The sequence below is a fragment of the Anabrus simplex genome, chromosome 14, assembly GCF_040414725.1.
Source record: "Anabrus simplex isolate iqAnaSimp1 chromosome 14, ASM4041472v1, whole genome shotgun sequence".
Lineage (NCBI taxonomy): Eukaryota > Metazoa > Arthropoda > Insecta > Orthoptera > Tettigoniidae > Anabrus > Anabrus simplex.
The window spans coordinates 73,973,109-73,993,893 of record NC_090278.1 but is presented as its reverse complement, the minus strand read 5'-3'; the positions used below and the strand labels follow the sequence as shown (position 1 = coordinate 73,993,893).

At 41.3% G+C, this 20,785-nt stretch overlaps 1 protein-coding gene across 1 annotated transcript in view; it reads right to left on the bottom strand.

Moving 5' to 3' along the window:
* The window catches only part of Cdep (Chondrocyte-derived ezrin-like domain containing protein), a 510,959-nt gene that overhangs the window by 139,879 nt on the left and 350,295 nt on the right, over nt 1-20,785 (bottom strand). Inside the window, exon 11 of the mRNA XM_067158544.2 lies at nt 12,702-13,073. Coding sequence (XP_067014645.2) covers nt 12,702-13,073 — 372 coding nt within the window. The remainder of the gene's footprint in view (nt 1-12,701; nt 13,074-20,785) is intronic.

The window sequence follows — 20,785 nt, the reverse complement described above, 5'->3', positions numbered from 1 at the left end:
ATTTTTAGACTATCTTTGTCTTCATGCCAACGCCGAATATCGGCTTTGGTTATGCCCACCCCACCTTTTTTTTTTGCGGCTGCACAATTATTCTTTATTTCCACGGGTTTAATAACCATTAACTTAAAATTGGCATCATAATATCAAAGAGAACTCATTCAAAATTTGTCGGCAATACCTGTTCCACGCACCTCTACAATACGACGATCCATCAGGAAAATATTCCTGCTGTCTATAAAACTGTTACTTTTACTCAGCGTCAGGTACAAGCGGCTGCCACTACACGCAGTCTTGCTTGCCGGGTTCGGCTGACTTCAGCGGCTAGCAATGTATAAGCCTAATAAAGGCGCGGACGCTTAACGTCAACGAACGAGTATATTGTGTTGTGGTATGGCCATTCCACCCTTGTGTTTTTCGCGCACATACCTCACAATTTCATCTTCAACTTCTTTAGTGTTCTTGTTGCGGGCCACTGAACACATTTTTTGTATATATAGCGGACTTCTACTGCATTTCTTCTTGTTATTTCCTCATTTCTTCAATAGATGTCATGACAGTCTACTTCTGGTCGTTCTCGATGTCCACAGCAGCCGCGAGTTCAGTTTCATTCATATGTAGGCTACAACCTCTTTGGGCACAATTTCACACAAATAAATGAGTGCAGTTTTCCGGCCATCTGTTTCGACAACATTTCTGTAGTGTTTGTAAACGGCCTCTGCTTTACTATTCTATTTCATTTTTTTTTTGTAGTTTTCCATTTGGTGGGAGTTACTTACTTCTGAATATATATCGTTATTTGATTGATTTAGTGCAGTGTGTGTCTAAATATGGCATCTTCATTTCATTATGGACAATTAGTAATGAAGTAGTGCGAAATTTGTTGGACAATGAAAGTGATGGATCTGACTTCGAGGTTACTGAGAATGCATAGATAGATTAAGGGTCAGATATGGAATGTTTATTAGCTGTTTTTTCGCATCAATACAGGAAAGTGATGACAAACCTCCCATAAAACAACCTATCGTAATAACGTGGTCTAAGATCACACCTCCAAATGATTGCATACCCATACATTTTCGAGAATATACCTCTCAAAGTGATGAAACTTTTGCTAGTGCATTAAAGATTCATTACTGACAATCTGTATATCTCTGTTTGTGATATGTTCCAATTTTGTGTGCATATAATCAAAAATTTTATTATTACCTTGAATTTAGGAATTACACTTTTCGAACAGATGGCACATTTTTTAAATCAAAACATTTACATAATTTTGTGTCACCATGACAGTCCTAAGTGTATTAGCTTCACGTAGACATATAAAACTTCGTAGATTTATTTCATATCTTGCAAATATTTTGTATTCTATTTAGACAAGTAAAAGCTGCCAAATACAGCTGTCACCACAAAATTTTACATTGCCAGTTCTAGGGTTAAAGAGCCTATTTTGTTGTTATCCATGTGGAGGTAGCTGGCACAGACAACAAACAGCAGCAGTAAAACTGTTCTCAGACAAGTGTACATCAGTCTAACTTAAAAACGGACTAGTAAACTGGTGGCGCCTTTCCAGAAGAATGTTAGCTTGTGAACACACGGTTTTAAACTGAATGAAAATAGATTCGGTGCACAGTTCAAACATCCCACTTTTCCGCAGTGCAGAAACATTTCCAAGTTCCACTCTTACACCAGTCTGGCAACGCTGCAATGAGCATAAGCTTTGGAATCCAGACTGGACAGTTATATGCATGCACAAGCTGTAATAACATATTCCTTCCCTGTTCAGAAATCAGCACCACAATCACACCGGAAAAGGTGCTCCAAAATCACAGCTACCTTACAAGTACACAAGTAGAATCAGTGTATCTGTGGGCTGCAAGATTTTGCTAGTCTTTAGCTTCAAACATACTGATATGAGTAAACGAATTTGCCTTAAAGAGGGTGTACGTGACAGAGGTACAACACACAATAAATTTTGGTGACAACTCCACCAAAGAAAGTGTGAATGACAGGAGAGCATTGGCCCACTGTCCAATTTATGCTCTGGCTAAAATTTCTATATTTGATGCAACACGAAAGAACTGCAACACAGAAAAGCTGATGACATCAGGCGACAGAATTGGACATACTGCCAAGAAAATAATCCTTGTTTCGAAGACAAATCTACATCAAAAAGATTTAAACACCCAGATTTTTCAGCAGCTACACTAAGGAAGTAGGTGATGTAATCAGTGTCGACATGGAGAAAAGATTTGGTTATTCTGCCTGCCTATTAGCATCAAGGTGGATAGATGTTGGTGTTACTGTCATTTTTTCGAGACCTTTCTTGAAACCTCACTGGGTACAGTAAAGCAGATATGCCCCTCACAGCTTAAAATAGAACTATACAATTTGAAGTTGAACTTAATGTCTTATTCAATATTATAACAATGTATCAAGCAAACTGAACATTCTTTGTAAAACAACAAAAGCTTACAAAAATCAAATGAAATAAATGAGGGAAAGACATAATACCAATCCTGATCATTGCCATCAACCACATTCCATATAGGAATGAGACCAACAGCATGAAATACTGTATTTTGTTGCATAATTGTCTTTTTATTCTTTTCCCCAGTGGAAATATACAAAGCAATGATTATGTGAAGAACGAGAATGAGTACCCTGACTGGTTGTGTCAATATTCAGTGATCAGCTTCCATGTTATGGGGAAGCATGTAAATAATAATAATATACGTCCCACTATCTACTTTTATGGTTTTCAGAGACGCCAAGGTGCCGGAATTTTGTCCAGCAGGATTTCTTTTTATGTGCCAGTAAATCTACAACACGAGGCTGATTCAGCCTGGCCGTTTACAAACTATGAAAGTGTGAATACAGCTTCCTCTGCATATCATTGGTGGCATAAAATGCTTAACAGTTCTGAGAAAACTCAGAATGCTTTGGACAAAATAGTAGCAAATGGCAATTCGGATGATGAAAATATCACGCCGACTGTGCAGTGACAATGGAGGAGATGAGGCGATGAGGTTGCTTACAGGTATTACAATCAACTTTAGAAATGTACTGATGTACATTATTATTATTTATTATTACTTATTTTCCACTAATTATACGTACAATTTAGGGATGGTGAATGGAGAAAGAGCATAGCCCCACTTACACAAAAGTGTCTCCATCACCACTAAATAAAATCTTGATTGTACAAGGTGTACAACTTCGCTTCCGCCGTTTGCCGATGGATGGCGACAACGGTATGTAGCGGTCGAACGAAACAGATCGTAGACGTCGGGCAGTTAGTTTGGATCTCGGTCAACATAACCCCATTCAAACTTAGTTGATGTGTGTCTGCATCATAAAGTTGTTCTCGATAGAGCATGGCAGTGTACGAGCCAAATTCTCGGCATTTGCGGGAGGTGTTACTGTTTTGTTTCAATATGAAGAAAACAGAGGCTGAGTCTCATCGAATGCTCTCACGTACATATGGTGAGGACGCTATTAGTGGAAGAATGTGTCGTGAGTGGTTTCAACGCTTCAAGAACGGTGATTTTAACGTCAGAGACCGGCATAGTGGTGGAAGAGAGAAAGTTTTCGAAGATGCAGAATGGAGACATTGCTGAGTGAAGACTTGCGTCAAACACAAGAAGAATTGGCATGATCAATGGGAGTGACACAGGAAGCCATTTCAAAACATCTCAAGACCATGGGCATAATTCAGAAAGAAGGTACTTGGGTCCCGTATGAGTTGAAACCAAGACGTTGAACGGGGACGAAAAATGAGTTCATTACGATAACCCTAAACGCAAAAAATCATGGGGATATCCCGGCCATGCTTCAACATCGACGGCAAAACCAAATATTCACGGCTCCAAGATCATGCTCTGCATTTGGTGGGACCAGCTCAGCGTCGTGTACTATGAGGTGTTAAAACCCGGTGAAACAATCACAGGTGCTCGTTATCGAACGCAATTAATGCGTTTGAGCAGAGCATTGAAAGACAAACGGCCGCAATACAGCGAGAGGCACGATAAAGTGATTTTGCAACACGACAATGCTCAACCTCACGTTGCAAAAGAAGTCAAACTTACCTGGGAATGTTAAAATGGGACGTCCTACCCCACCCGCTGTATTCTCCAGACATTGCTCCCTCTGATTATCACCTGTTTCGATCAATGGCGCATGGCCTGGCTGACTGACACTTCCGATCTCATGAAGAAGTCACAAATTGGATTGATTCGTGGATCGCTTCAAAAGATGAACAATTTTTTTGACACGGGATTCGAACACTGCCTGAAAGATGGGAGAAAGTCGTGGCCAGCAATGGACACTACTTTGAATGATACTTGTGTAAGTAATCTGTTTCATTAAAGCCTCCAATGTTGGGGACAAAACGGCGGATACAGAGTTGTACACCTTGTATTAAACAGAAATATTCATGCAACGATTATGAAGTGAGTTTTTAAATATCCATGTAATAATTATGTGGTGTAATTTTAAAGTCTTGATCAGTTTGTGTATTACATGATGAAATGCAGTTCATACCAAGGCTTGACAGGAAATAAAACGACTCTCATACAAATTTCAGATGTAAAATGAGCAGCAGCATGTATTTGTGGCCATTATACTTTCCTCGCCCGAACTCTGACGTCCCAAACAAAAGTAAACAAAAACGAGAGAGAGAGAAGATATGCATGTGATTAACTCGTCAGTTAGGAAAACTGTCCTTTGCCACATGGCATGAACAGCGTAATTACCCTATCACCTCCTAAGCAGACCCTTAGGCACACTAAGACAAACATAACAAAGGCACCGTGGCGTCAGAATCCCGTGTCTGGCCACACAGGACACCTACTCGCTACTACCTTCAACCGGACAATTCGCAAGGCGGAGAAACGGATTTTCACGACCGTTCAACTTTAACCAGGAGCCATCCAAACAAGTCTCCATCAACGTTCTCTAATATTCTAATATTCTATATTATATATATTATTTATATTTCATATTTAACATTTAGGCAAAGAACTTATTTAAAATTTTCTTTTATTTATTTATTCATTTAATTATTTTATTACTTTATTTATTTATCTTTTAATATTACAAGACTTTCCCAGTCTGATGCCTACCAAAACGAGCTTCAATCTATCCTTCTAGCTCTTTGACGTAAAGAGCAATACTTCAGACACACTAAATAGATAGTCTGGTACAAACGCACGACTACACTTTCTTCTCGGACTTCATAAATTTCTATTAACTGTACATTACTAACATTGCTGTTCTTTGTGTCAAAGAATGCATTTCATTTGCCTAGAAATAACAACAAAACTTCTTTCGGTCTAATGAACTAAGTAGTAGAATTTTCTAAATAAAATGCATTTTTATCCTTCATCAATCAGACTAGTTTTAATGTTCGAGCTCGTGTATTCCAGTAAATGGAAATAGGTTGTCAAGTATTTTCCTTCACGATTTCTAAAACTGTATAATAATTACGTCATTTCTTGACAGATGAAACGTGCATCAATACACAGAGTAATGGACTGAAGTTTTATCACTTAACTAACAACTGGTAGAACTCCCTAATTCATTTGCAAGAACTCGCACAATTGAGGCATTGAAACTTACCCACAGGGCAAATATTTAGTAACCATATCTTCTAACGCAATAATTTTAAACACATTTTTATGTCTATAATAAAAATGGTATTAATCAGTCGCTGCATGGCAATGCACTGCAAAAAGTCAATTCAAGAAGTTAAAAGACATGATTAGTTCATACAGCTGACTGTTTTGAGGTAAAACTTTGACTCTCTTCCGTTTGTTGATCATCTGCTGTTCCAGACGACGATGGCAGAGGTTGTGGAGGAGATATTATGTGTCCGTCCCTTACTTCCAGATCCACTGTGACTCTGTGCCTCTGTCTCTCTCTCTGTTCTGATTTCTTACGTTTCTGAAGGGTCGCAGAGGGTGTGGATGTTGTTCTCGTTGTGGAAGCATCTCCACTTCCTGAAGACGAATCCCCATCAGCGTCACTAGCGTGCTGCTGATTTTTCTCTGATAGACTGGAGGCACTTGTGGTATCATCAGCTGTACCCGGAAAGCTGGAATAATACGGAGTGCACTTGGGTCTCACAGTAAGTTGTCCACTCCCTGCAGATGACCACTCGGAAAGAGACAGCGTTCCTAACGAAGTATCTTCACTAAGAGAACTATACTGCTGAGGTCTGACCACAACACGAACAGTACCGTCGAGCGTAGTCGAAGAAGAAAAGCGAGCATCATCATCCTCGTCATCATCATGTAAAGTGCGATTTTCATCAGTCGAGCTGCCACTATCGTCCTCATCTTCCTCTTCATCTTCACCTTCTGCAGTAATGACGACAACTTTATGTGCCTCCTCTGGACGAATTTCCATGTAGAAAGTTTCAACATGACTAACAACAGGTGTTTCAAACAAGGAGGAAGATGTTGGGGGTGAAGGCCATTCATCATCAGAAGGTAGAAGTTGAGGTGGAGCAGGATGTTGAGATGAACCAACCTCCACCTCATCGGAGAGAATACCAGACGTCCCAGCAGCTCCTGACGGAGGGTCCGACGATAAACTCGGCTGACGATCACTCGAGAGTATGGATTCATCGTCAACAGAGGGCGATCGTGATGATGGTTTTGTGGAATCATCTTCATCGGCATCTGACCGTTCCTGCTCCGATGTAGTGCTTCTCTCACTGATGCGGGACAAAGTGCGGGACAGAGCATATACAGTTCCAGCACTGTAACCAGGAGCTCCTAAATCCATGCATGGGTAACCAAAACCAGTAGGAAAATCCACAATGTGATCTCCATTATGGTTATTAGAAGGACTAGAAGTTTCTTCTTCATCAGCAAGATGAGCGGTTTCATCAGGAGGGAAGACACCATCATCGAGACTGGAACTTCCAGAACTTTCCACTAAACATGGACGACAACTTGTTGAAGAGGAGGCCTCTTCTTCTGAACGTGTTCTTTCTGTTAATGCCACTTTCCCGTTACCTTCTCCAGGAGCAGAACTTGATGACTCGTCTTTACGTTCTTCCTCGTCTGTTGTTGGAGCTGCGGCCACCTCCGGTTTCTCCTCAACGTACTCCTCGAAAGATGCAGTCGGGATTACTTTCAAGATGGGAGGAGTCAGATTATCATAATCACTGCATACATCGGGGCTTTCGAGGCTCTTTTCGACTAATCTATACGCCTCCTTAAACTCCAACACTAGGTCTTCACGAGGGGGAGGACGAGGTAAGACAGGTGGTGGCTCCACAGGCCAGTGTTCAGGACTGTGTTCCTCGTCCAATGATTCCACGGCACTCTCACCACTTCCATCAGCAAAAATTAACTTAGAAATATCCTTCAACAGACACCTACCAATGCCTAGTCTGGAGGAATTATCCTCTGGTTCATCAACAATCTGAGGAATGTCTTCAGTACTTCCAGCACCACTTGTATCTTCGGTTACAAAGATAACCGCGCAAGGCGGATCCTCTAATCTTACATCTGGAACTCTTATAACAGGATCTGGATCAGAAGATGGTTCTATCAGTCGCACATCCGGCGCCTTTCTTTCAGCGTCGTGGACCAGGGCAGAGATAGTAATAGGAACCATGTCTCCTTTTGGAGAAATTCTGTCTGAAGTTGGCTGTGTAGTGAACACGGTCTGCTCAGCTTCTTGGTCATGCTTATCTGCGGTTTCATCCTTCTCCATCCAGCAGCAGACAACTCTCGAAGGTGATATCCGTTTCTCCTCTGGCATTGCAGAAAGGGGAGATTTCTTCTCTTCATTTCTAGGAGGTGTCCTTGCAGGTTTTGGTGGAGGTAAACCATTCTTCTTCATCATCAGATCAACTTGTTCAGTCCTTTTCATCTCGTCAAATGATGATGAGAAACTCAGAGGTCTGTTAGTGGAAGAATCTTGTTTATCCAACGAGCTCCTTGGAGAAACAGTGATAGTACCAGAAATATCCGATGATGACCTTTTAACTGGGATCCTCCCACTTTCCAGGCTGCCTTGAGGAGAGACTTTTCTTTCCAGGCTGCTTTGTGGTGAAACCTTCATCTCCATACTGCCTTGAGGGGAATATAGCTTTTCACTTGAAATCTTTCTATCCATACTGTTCTGTGGAGAAGGTGATTTTGTACTCGCATTTTTCTCCAAACTGCCTCGAGGAGAGGGAGATTTTCCACTTGCGCCTCTCTCCATACTGCCTCGAGGTGAAGCCAATTTTGAACCTGAAATCATTTTATCCATACTGCCTTGGGGTGACGGCAATTTTGAACCTGAAATCATTTTATCCATACTGCCTTGGGGCGACGGCAATTTTGAACCTGAAATATTTTTATCTGTACTGCTTTGGGGTGACAGCAATTTTGAACATGAAATAATTTTATCCATACTGCCTTGAGGTGATGGTAATTTTGAACCAGAAATTATTTTATCCATACTGCCTTGAGGTGACGGCAATTTTGAACCTGAAATCATTTTATCCATACTGCCTTGGGGCGACGGCAATTTTGAACCTGAAATATTTTTATCTGTACTGCTTTGGGGTGACAGCAATTTTGAACCTGAAATAATTTTATCCATGCTGCCTTGAGGTGATGGTAATTTTGAACCAGAAATTATTTTATCCATACTGCCTTGAGGTGATGGCAATTTTCCACTTACACTTCTTTCCATACTGTTTCGAGGCGAGGGCAATTTTGAACTTGTGACTTTATCCATGCTGCCTTGAGGTGATGGTAATTTTGCACTTGAAACATCCTTCTGTTCTTCGCTTGATCTTGGAGACAATCGAAGGGATCTAGGTTCACATTTTTGGATACTTGTTTCTGATCTGAAAGGTGTTTCAAGTGATTTTGAGGTAGATGAACTCTCAACTTCCTTTGGTTCTGGGTAAACATTACTTCCAAAAAGCTTATCCTCGTAGTCATCCGAGTCTGATGACAAGCTAGTTTGCAAAATTGATATAGCTTCCTGTTTGTGCATTTCTAGTCTCCTTTTGTCCTCTACTCTTGTGGGAGTTCTCGGAGACGTAGGGCTTCTCTGATCTGTGACAGGTTTCTCTTCCTCTTTGGGAGATATTACAAGATGCTGTATTGCTGGTGGCTTCTGTTTTTTACCCGAGGTTTCACTTTCAGTTGTTGTAGAGGTTATGGCAGCATTTCTCTCGCGGCTCTTAAGAAAATCATCTTCAACAGTATCTTTTGATTCGAACTTTGGAGGTAAACTAAGAGTTCTAGGTACTGTTGTTTCCTTACTTTCACATGAAGTTACCTTTCCAACTTTGGGTGAAGTGCTTCTAGGTCTTGGGATGGGAGGTACCTTTGTTCCTTCCTGAGATTCTGACCTAGGGGACAACCGTCCACAATGAACAGGCATATCACTCGACCACTGCTCCTCTAATTTTGCTGATATACTTGGTGTTCTTGTAACTAAAGAGTCCTTTTTCTCAAGTGAAGGCTTGTCACCTAAATATGGTGATACACTTCTAGGTCTCCTTGCTACAGGCTCAGGCTTGACAGCTTGCGGTTTAGGAAAAGCAGTGGGCACTCTAGTAACTAAAACCTCACGGTCAACATCTAATTTAGGAGAAGTACTGCTAGGTCTTCGAGGCACAGGTTCGGGCCTTTCTCCTGTTTTTGGAGATAAGCTGAGTGCTCTAGAAATATATGGTTCTTTCTTTTCAAAACACTGAATTTCAATTTCTTCTGGAGATGGACTACGATCACTTATAAAGATCACTTCAGGTTTCTCACTCCCCATGTACTTATGCTCCCACCTGGAAGGTACTGTCAGAGATCTCTTGCCTAACTGCTCTTTCCTCTTGCTAGCTCTATCATCATCCACCTGTTGAGAAACAGTTTTCCGTAATGTTACAGTAGGTCGCTCATCCTCAATAGGTGTCCATTTATTACTGAGAAGTTCATTCTCAAATTGAGTTTTTCTATTAGCATAATTCCATCGTTTGTTCTCTCCCTTATCCTGCATCTGTAAAAATACTTGTTCACTTAATTTTTTCAACTGATCATTTGTCACCGATGGTACAACTTGGGTGTCAGACAACCTACCATCATCCAATGAATCCAAAGAAGAATTTCTGGAATGAAACTCTTGCAGTTTTTGTTCTTTCATTTTAACTACAGCTGTTCTAACTTCAGGGGAAGCCTTTTTATCCTTAGATGACTCTCTAGTAGAAGATAAGGGGACAACCTGAGACTTTCCATCATCTGAGGATACATCCCCTGGTTCTTCAACTTTCTGCTCTTTTCTTTGGATTTCCTCTTCCTCTCCATCTTCATCGTCCTGTATAACAGAAGGCATATGACGGAGAGGCTTGGGTAAAAGTGGAGGTTTCTGTGGTTTCTGGAGGCCATTTCCATTGCTGTCAAGAGTATCGTCTCTACTCGAGAAAGCATTCATTGGAGGTAACGAATGAAGAGAAACGACAGGTGCATCTAGCGACTTGGCACGTCGCCCAGAATCTGCTGGCCGGTGCACGGGGGAGAAAGCAGATCCTTCAGAAAGGCCGAGTCTTGCACGAGCAAACAAAATTGGAGACCGGTCTCGCTTGCGGGGAACCAATTCTGGGATGGGTACTCGGACCATTGAGCTGCTTGTCCTCCTACTGCTAGGACGGGACTCCTCATCGACTTTCACCTCTGCTAAGACAGCAGAGGGTTTAACAACTTCGGTTACTAACACCTCTTTTGTACCTACAATAGCATCAGCTGCACTAAGCACTTCAGTAATATTAGAGTCTTTTGCTATAATGGCTAGTGTTTCATGGAAACCTTCTAATGATCTGATGTCCTTCTCGGGAACTTTTATACTTTCCGAGATGACATCACAAGTTCTATCGGTATGTTCTATTCTTCCCAGTAACAGTTGTTCTGTATTCTCATGTCTATCTTTCACCACAATATCGATTTGAGGAACTTTCTTAACTTGCACAGTATCTTCACCTGTGTCGAGAGCTTCAGATTCTCTCCCAGTCTTTACTAAATCATTGTGTGTTTCACCCTGCTTCTTTCCAGCAGAGTCACATATATCAGCATCTGTTTTCTCTAAGCTTGGGATGGAGAGAGCCTTTTCAATATCCTTTCCTTCAAGACTGAAGTCTTCAGAGCTCTTACCTTCAAACATCTTTTTGTGCATAAGTTTTTGATGTGCCATTATCGTGTTAGGATCCTCGTCTTCCAACAGTGACGCTGCAGGAGCAGTCCCATTCATGGCATGCCGCTTGTGCAAGGTGTACGATATGTTGAGCTCCCCACCGCTCTCCGCCGTTGTGGTCAGGTCAATCGATTTCTGATGCATCAGAGCGTGGCGCTTCGACCGGCAAGTGGTGGTGGAATTTGTACTAGGCGGCTGATGGGGATCGCTCTTGGCTCGTTCTACAGGAGCATGGTAGTTAGGAGGTGCAGCTCTTTCCGGTTCAGAGAAACCTATCACCATCCCTGGTTGACACTTAGGATTATATTCTAAGAAATGTGTTGGAAGTGGTTTGTCTCTACCAATTATATTATCTCCCGTATCCACAGAACCCTTTGAAGATTCTTTGGAGGAGTTCCTAGATATATCTCCTAACCTACTTTTCCGTTCATATTCAAATGATCTACTTCCTCCCACCCTCGTTTGACCCCTCCTTTCACACTCTAAAGAACTACTTTTAATGTACTGCTTGTACTTCTCTAAGGAATCTATTTTCTCTATTCTCTTTTCCATCCCTCTGGGCAGAGGTGGTAGTATTTGAGCATATTCTTTGGTAAAATCTACAGGACTTACTCCTCTACTTGTGTAATCACAACTTGTATTAGTAACCACAGACCTCATTAAAATTTCAGGTCTATCTATACTGGTTTGTGTGGCAATTTCATCTGTTTCCATGTGAAATACTTCTGGGCTATGCCGGTCGTCCAGAGGTAGATTGTCGCCGCTAGAATCGAAGCTGCCAGATCGCCCATAGCTCTTGCGCCTGAGCCTCCCATACTGTACCTGTTCTGGCTCATCATCTTCTTCCTCCTCCTCCTCATCGGGTTCCTCATCTTGGTCGCGCTCTAACAGTTCATACGAGTCGTGCGAGAGATCATCGTGAGAGAGAGCGATCTCATCCTGTGATCCAGTATCAGTAGCTCCCAGAAGGACGCACTCGCTACCCCCACCCCCGCTCTCTGTTGATAGGCTAGAGGTAGTCCCTGGATAACTACTGGAGTAGATGCGTGTCTCGGGTACGTTCGCATCAGCACCCCCACGATCTACAGAGTTTGTTTTGCTGCCCGTGGCACTATAACATACCCTGCGTGACTCCTCGTACCGAGTGACTGGCGTGTCCGACTGATGACGATGGCGATACATTGCACCATAATAACCACGACCTGTATCGACATCGTCATCTTCGTCATCCTCATCCTCCTCGTCTTCTTCTTCCTCCTCCTCCTCATCGTCATCCTCCTGAGATAAACCTGACCGGATTTTCATCCCTACGGTAATTCCTGGATCGTGGCGTAAACTACGACAGCTAACACTTCGCACCCAGTCGTGTCTGGTCGTCATAATGACATCACGTTCTATACAATTACTATCAGGCTTAGAGCTAGAGAGAGGATGGGCTGTAGACACTGCCGTAGTAGTTGTAGTTAGGGTTGGTGAAATAGTAGTGGGTAGATGCAAAGTCCTCTGACCTGTGTTCTGGTGCCGATAGGGGCTCTGCTGTGTCGAAGGGGCCTGCTGCGCATTCATCGCGTACTCTTGCTCTTCGTCGTCTGTGTTCGGATGATGAGCAGCAGCGCTGACGTTGTTCGTCCGTGGGTAGAAATGCTGGGGACTGGAAGTAACGGACGTCCCGGGGGACAGCGAAGTGGTGAGCGGCGGCGACGGAGTCATAGTTGGGGCAATAACAAAGTCGCGAGTGTCGAAGTCGTGGATGTCGGCCGTGTGTGTCGGGGATGACGTCGCTGTCATACTCGTCGGTGGTGTCCGGCGCCGGGGATCCCCCACGGTCGTCATTGACCCCAATGTCATCGAGCCGCAAGACAGAGAAGCTGGAGTGCCGGCTGAAAGGAAAAGAAGAACAAAAATAGAGCATTATAGTAACCTAACAAAACTTCAAAATAGGAAGAGAAAAATATGTATATAAATCAATTGGGAGTACAAGAATACATTCAATGTTAAGATATAAACAGACATAAAAATTTGTCGACTCTGTAAAAGGAATTTCAGCTAAAGAATTACAATGAAAGAATATAACATGCAAAAGACCTGAGTTTCGTATGATGGCGCATTTACACATGTAGAAGAATATTGTTTCTATCTTATTTATAAATAAATGTTCACTGATATTGCTCCCACAGTTCTCATTTCTGCAATGTTTAGGCTACCGTATTTAATTTCCTCAGTGTCTGAGTCCGGGGAAAAAATGTCCATATTTCTAGAATTATGGCAACCCTACTATACGTGTTAATACCTGGCACTGCAGATGGTAAATAACCTAATTCGCGAGTTCAGGAAGATAACAATGAACCCAAGTCTTTCCATTCATGAAGACATGGTTGTCAGGTGTGGACGTCTGAAGTCAAGATCTCCGCCCATTCAGACTGCAAGGGAACTCATCAATAGGAACTTTAACGGTTCTGATGAATGGCAATTGGAGTGGACCAACTCAGCTCCAGATGAATGGCAGACACTCTTTAGTCTCCAACACCCACCACCTGGTTTTAATCTCCCCAGAAGAACTTGGGTTCTTCTCAACAGAGTCCGTACCAATCATGGACGACGTGGGTCATTGTTGCATATGTGGGGTATGCGCTCCTCCCCTGAGTGCGACTGCGGTGAGAAGAAACAGACCATCCGTCATATTGTCACTGAATGTCCTACGAGGTCATACTCCGGTCAGCTAAAGGAGTTTGTGTGTGCTTCTGACGGGGTTGTGCAATGGTTGGACAGCTTGGATTTAAGTTTATGAACTGTTTTAGAGATTGGTTGATTGTTTAAGGTGTTATATTGTTTGTTATATTTTTGAATATTTGTATGTAGAGTTATGTACTAGCCATAAGCTAAATAAATAATAATACTGCAGATGGTCTGAACTTTGTTATGGTGCAAAGAAATTGTAATCGCTTAGCTCTTTTGTCTATGCCATCATTTTTTTTAAACCCCTTTGCTGCAGAAGTCTACTTTTGTCGACTTATTTCGCTGCGGTAATTGACTTTTGTCGACATGATACTTTGCCACTACAGTTTCCACATGCTTCTTTAATAAAGGGACATTAAATAATACAAACGCCTTAAGTCATGTATTGACTCTGTTCTAAGCACTGTTTGAAAACACAGCCACCAATACTGGGACTACTGTATGTTTATTTGTTATCTTTCACATGCCCACTCACCAACTTCCTGTCCGCTGTCTGGCAAGTAGCAGGCTTTCGTCAGCAGCTATGAGCACGCGAACAACGTAAGTGATGTCAGTGAAGAAATCTTCTATCTTTTAATGGCCGATTCTGATTCAGACTGGTCAGTAAATTCGGACCATGAGATAAGTGTACAAAGTGATGATGTGCATAGCAATTGTTTGAAAGAAAGTGTCAACGAGGAAGACCGTTATTTTGTATCGGACTAGCGGGATATAACAACTAAAAATTAAATTATGCGATAGGCCTAATTCTGATATAACATTGAAAAGTAGGACTTCTATGAGTGTACCAATGCATTCCGCTGGCAAAGCAAGGAAGACCTTCTGATTACATACCTCAAGTGCATCTGACAGAGAGTCACTTTCTTGGGGAGCAGCAGGCAAGAGTCACAAACCTTATCGGGTTGTTTGTTCCATTTTACTACCAAAATGTTCAAAGAAATGAAAGGGACTGTACAAAAGAAAACAGACAGTATTTTTTTTTAATCGCCCAGGACAGCCTGCAATGTGCCCAGTTCCATGTTTCGAGGTGTATCACAGTAATGTCACTGCTAGATAACCAAAGGCGAGTTAAAAATACGTGCAATGATGTTAAATGTCACAAACCTTAAAAAAGAAAAAAGTTTCAGTTCATTTGGAAAATATGAAAAAACGCCACTTTACTGTAAGTGTTCGATTTAAAAATAGCGCAGCGAAAGAGTTAATTATTACTTTTTCATCACAATGATAAAGACAGATCTTTGGCAGTGATGGGATGGGAAAGGGCTAGGACTGGGAAGTAAGCCTTAACAAGGTACAACCTGAGCAATTGCCTGATGTGAAAATGGGTAACTATTGTTACGGCTTCTAACAGTGGGGTTCGAACCTGCTATTTCCAGAATGCAAGCAGACAGCTACATGGACCAAATCGCGTAGTTTCACTTCATTCCAGATGTGTGTAAGACTAGACTAAACACAAAATTTGACAGCATAAATGTTCCCCCTACTTGCTTCTTTCAACGACATCATAATCATCAACAAACAACAACGGCTGTTCTCCTCCACATTAAGTTATCTTATAAGCTACCTTGACATTATTGCTGTTGACAAACAAGAATAACATTTAATTTATATATTTCCGTATTGTATAATGTGAATTTTGTCGAATTATGCAAGTGATGATCGGATGCTTTTGCATTTTTTAAGTTTCCGCCTGTGATGCCCTCTGTGTTAATTATGTCGAGATGACACGAGGGTGTGTCACTAAAGTCTCAAAACAAGTACAGCTCCGGATTTAGACAAACTCAAAAACTGGTCAGTAATGTTAGTAGGGGGGAAAAGTTATTCAATGGAATTTTTTAGAGGATCTTAGACTTAATCAGATAATTTTCCCGCTCTTCCAAAAACCAAAGGGGCTGCCTAGCCGAGGCGGTAAAGGCGTGTTCGGCTCACCCGGAAGCGCGTAGGTTCGATTCCCCGTCAGGAAGTCGAAAAATTTAAGAAACCAGATTTCCACTTCTGGAGGTGCACGTGGCCTTGAGGTTCACTCAGCCTACACCAAAACTGAGTACTGTACCAGGTTAATTCCTGGGGGCAAAGGCGGCCGGGCGTAGAGCTCACCACTCCACCCCATCATGTGCCGAGGTTACGGATAGTGGAAGCCTTTACCTTCCACCCCTCCAAGGGCCTTCATGGCCTGTATAGAGATGACTTTGATTTGGTTTGCTTTTTCCAAAAACCAAAAACTTTCTGGCTGAATGTGTTTATCTACAGGGCCGGATTAAGGGGGAGGCTAAAGGGGCTGCAGCCCACGGCCCCACCTAAAATTGTATAAAAAGGCCTGTTGCTCCACCTCCGTGCATCTAGCCTATATGAATATTTATGCTCGCAAAATATCGAACACGCACTCTTCCTTCCTTCTTATCAGCTGTACGCGCTGGTATTTCATCACTGCTAGAATCAATTACCGTCCGGAGAGACAAATCCTCGCTACTTACAGACTGTAATTATTGTAAAGATTATTGTTGACAAAAATTTAAATCGGCAGCTTGCAAGTTCGGGCAGAGGGTGGAAGGGGGGAAGAGGTCTAGGAAGTGAGCGGGAGGGGACAGGAGAAGCACGGTGGAATGCGCATGCTATACTATATCTTTGCATCTTTCTGTTTTGTATGTTGATTTGATAGTGATGATGCGACAAATGTAAAATATGTTTTGGCATTATGAAATATTAACATGAAAAATAGAGAAAAATTGTAGTCTATTTCAACACTTCCCTGTTCATCAATTTAAGTGGAAGTAGTTCTAGAATAACTTTAGTATGCTAGTCTTACATGATGTTACAAAGAAGGGACCCCACATTTTTAAGTAGCCCAGGCCCCCCAACACCTTAATCTGGCACTGTTCATCTACCACACTGACCACTCAGCCAAGGAGCTGGACCTCTGAATTGAGAGGTTTAGCAGCAAAAGGCTGTAAGTACCATAAATATACTTCTGAAAAAAAAAAAAGAGAAAAAAAAAGAGACACAGTTTGGATCCTATTGTAAATCTTGGTGGATGTTAATCAAAACGAAGAAAACAAAAATATTCGTTGTAAGTAAACATCCTGAGCGAAATCACACCAACATCAGGCTTGCTAACAAAGTAGTGGAACAAGTCACCAGTTTCCCTTACCTCGGAAGTCTAATCACTAATGATAACCATTGCAGCAAAGGGATAAGAAGAAAAATAGCGCTTGCCAAACAAGCATTCAGCAACAAAAGAAATCTTCTGACCAATATACATCTAGATATTGAGATTATGAAAAGTTTTTGATGTCATTTGTGTAGAGCGTACTCTTATATGGATATGAATGTTGGACAATCCAAGAACAGGATAGGAAATGGCTTGAAGCATTTCAGATGTGGGTCTGGAGGCGAATGCTAAAAGTCAGTTGGACTGAAAAAAGAACCAACGAAAGTATCCTGCAAGAAATACAGGAGAAGAAACAGCTGAGGACAACAATACATAGAAGAGCAGCTAAATTCATTGGACACACAGTGCGTCGTCATACCTTTCTGACCAACCTACTAGAAGGAAAGAAGGGAAGAGGTCGACCTAGGAAGCAATTCCTTCAAGTATTAATGCAAAACGTTGGATGTAGTTCCTACTGTGAGATGAAACTACAAGCTGAAGACAGAAGACAAGGCATTGCCTTTAGACATTGATTGATTAATCAAAACATTGAAAATGAAAATCCACAAACTGTTTTCAGTCATTCGATCGGGTCAAAAATGAATGAAGGCCCCATCTAGCGGCGAGAATAGGAATTGTGCCAGTTGCCAAAGCCTGTTGCACAGAGAAAACCAGAATGCTCCAAGAAAATCCTATCCTGCATCCGCATTGTCCAGCACAAATCTCACATGAACTGACCGGGATTTGTACCACAGAATCCAGCGGTGAGAGGCCAGCGTGTTGCCGCCTGAGCCACAGAGGCTCTCAATATTAAAACATTATTAATATCAATTTGTTCTACAGAGGCTCTCAATATTAAAACATTATTAATATAAATTTGTTCTATGTAATGTTGTGCATTTGTACACAAAGTCTTCAGCAATACCGTAATAATTATTATTACCCTTGGCACAAGAAATTTTTTTCATGCAAGCCTGAAATCACTTGTACCCTTTTACTCCTACTTGGTCACTTGCACCCCTTTTCCCTTCAAGGAAATACACGTTTTGGTTCATAATGGAGATAACAGAAAATCAACTTCTGTATAATATTTTTGTTGTCTCAAAATTATAAAATTTATTATCAGAAATGAATAATGTTAAGTAACAATGTCAATGATAAGTATGATACCTTAAATGTTAGATAAGAATGATTATTAATCTGAATCCCAGAAGTATTTCATGATGTTAGTACCACTGTCCTCCATTGTTGTCGAAGAAAAGACAACTGCTACAGAGAGATCTTTTCCTTCTATCAGCCATGCTCAAGTGTTTTGTAAAATTCATGGTGAATTGGTAGCAAATATCACAGAAGACACTGCAAATCAAAATACATTACAGTGGTGATTTCTGGAGGCACTCCACTGGTTGCCGCGTGCCCAACCTTATATTTTTTCATGACATAATTTTCAAACTCCAGATCTTCACTGTGCGAGTGAGCACAAGTAGTAAAGTGTGAATGGGTTATCTTTCTTTAAACGGATCCAGTGAAATTTATTTATTCCCACACCACTATATTGCTACGTGTTGGCGGGGTAAATAAATGAGTACAGAACCTGGTAGCGTCCTATTTTTAAAAAAAATTATTAGCTAAGCGCCAAGGACTTCACACAACTTTCGCTCATAACACACGCTTACAGTACACATTTCATGCACTCTCTCCCCCTTAGTTTCTCACTTGTTCTCACACTACACAGTTTTACATTCACACACAAGGTCCCACGTCGCACAGCAACGCGTTCTCTCCTTCGCCGTCAGTCCACACTGTGGCACGTTAGTCCGACAATCACGGCAGTGGACACACTTCACAGCACTGGCAGTCACTCCTCCCTTAAATATCTGCGCCGGTCCTTCCAGAACAGTCCGGATGCTGGATGTGTCCAGGAACCTCGCGAGATGGAAGACTCCAGATTAATTGTCTCGTAATTTCCACAGTCCCATGCCACGCTACCATGGACGGATTACATAAAATCATATTCATGGTCCGTATAGCAAATTAACAGATTCACAACTAAGATTTTTTTATTTTCCACCTTGTCGATACATTTCTTGTGGCAATTTATAGGTTAAAAGTGGTCCATGTTTCGTATATTATTAACATCTTCAACCACATAATTCTCTCAAAGCACTGATACTTTGTCTATATATGAATTTTTCATCTAAACAGTGTTATGTGGCTGAAGATGTTAATAATATAAGAAACATGTACCACTTTCAACCAATAAGTTGCCATAAGCAACAAATGTATCAACAAGGTGGAAAATAAAAAAATACTTAGTTGTGAACCACGGATGGAAGCGAGAATGGGCCTGTTTGGCACTTAAGTCTTGCTCGCGATTGGCGCGGTCGACGCGTAAGCAGGTGGGCGGATACGGTGACGTCCCCACCCATAGCAAATTGGCATCGCAGACACTATAACCATTCACCATATTTTAGGGACTCGTTCAGGTTTTCAACTGAATGGAAATCTTCAGCAGTCATTCTGACTACTTGAAAATTGCATTTGCAACTGCATACACCCAACCCTCAGGTTTACTCCCAATGGCTTGCAGTTTGGAGTCAAAGAGCTGTAAATATACTTGCCTCCCAATACCGCTAGACAAAATAGTTGTTTGGTGAAGTGGTTCTGAAACAACATGCTGGACTGCAGCACCTATCAATGATAGCACGTGCACTGTTTTGCCACCAAAAAGAATGGTTCTTCCCTTACACTTGCCGCATACTAACTCCACTTTTTAAATTTTACCACTTGTACCATTTTACTTCTAACCCCCTCAATTGTCACACGAATCACAATAATGTAATTTTTAATATTTTGAAGAGAGGTTTTTAAAATAAAAATTTGTTTCAATTCCTTTTGTTAATATTCTGCCCTCCATAATTACATTACATTAAGGGAACTTGGGACACATTTTCTTATTTTCCACAATTTTTGAGCAATCACAATGAAATTTTTATGGAATATGTAGGACTACTATGGAAAGAATATATCTTAATTTCAGCTGAATATCCTTATTAGTTTATGAGATATGGTGTACTTTGTTTTTATGACACTCGCAAAACAGGCAACTTTCAAAAAGTTCCCTGCGGGATAGATTTTTACCTGAGAGTTTGAAAACTTGTGAAATGATTCTTCCTTATAACATAAAAAGACTCTAGGATGGAATTTTTGATTCACCCTATGTTGATCAATTAACTCCTGTTTCAAATTTTTAATTTTATTTCATGTAATTTTCCACTAATTTTCTGTACATTTTGCCTCATAAAATGAGTATATTGAAAAAGAATGCAAAATCCATCCTACAATTTCTTTGTTAGGTCACATAGAAGCTACACACCAACTTTGGTAAATATAGGTTTAGATTTGACCCGCATTGAACACTGCAGGTTACAAAAAATGGTGTTTTGAGTTAAATGAATTTTAGTTCTAAAACCATTACAAATTTTCATAATGGCCTTTCCAAATCTTTTAAAATTCACTAGCATTATACCTCCTACCCTCCTTCTTCTTCTTGGCTTCCTCCCTGTGCACCTTGAGGATTTTCAGTCTTTTCCTGGCTGTTTTCTTTTGTTGGGTGACTGACCGCTGACTGTCAAATTTTCTTCTTTCTTCTCTGTGTGGCAAGTTTGGTGGATACTGGTGAAAGTTTATAATTCCTTACAGCCATTT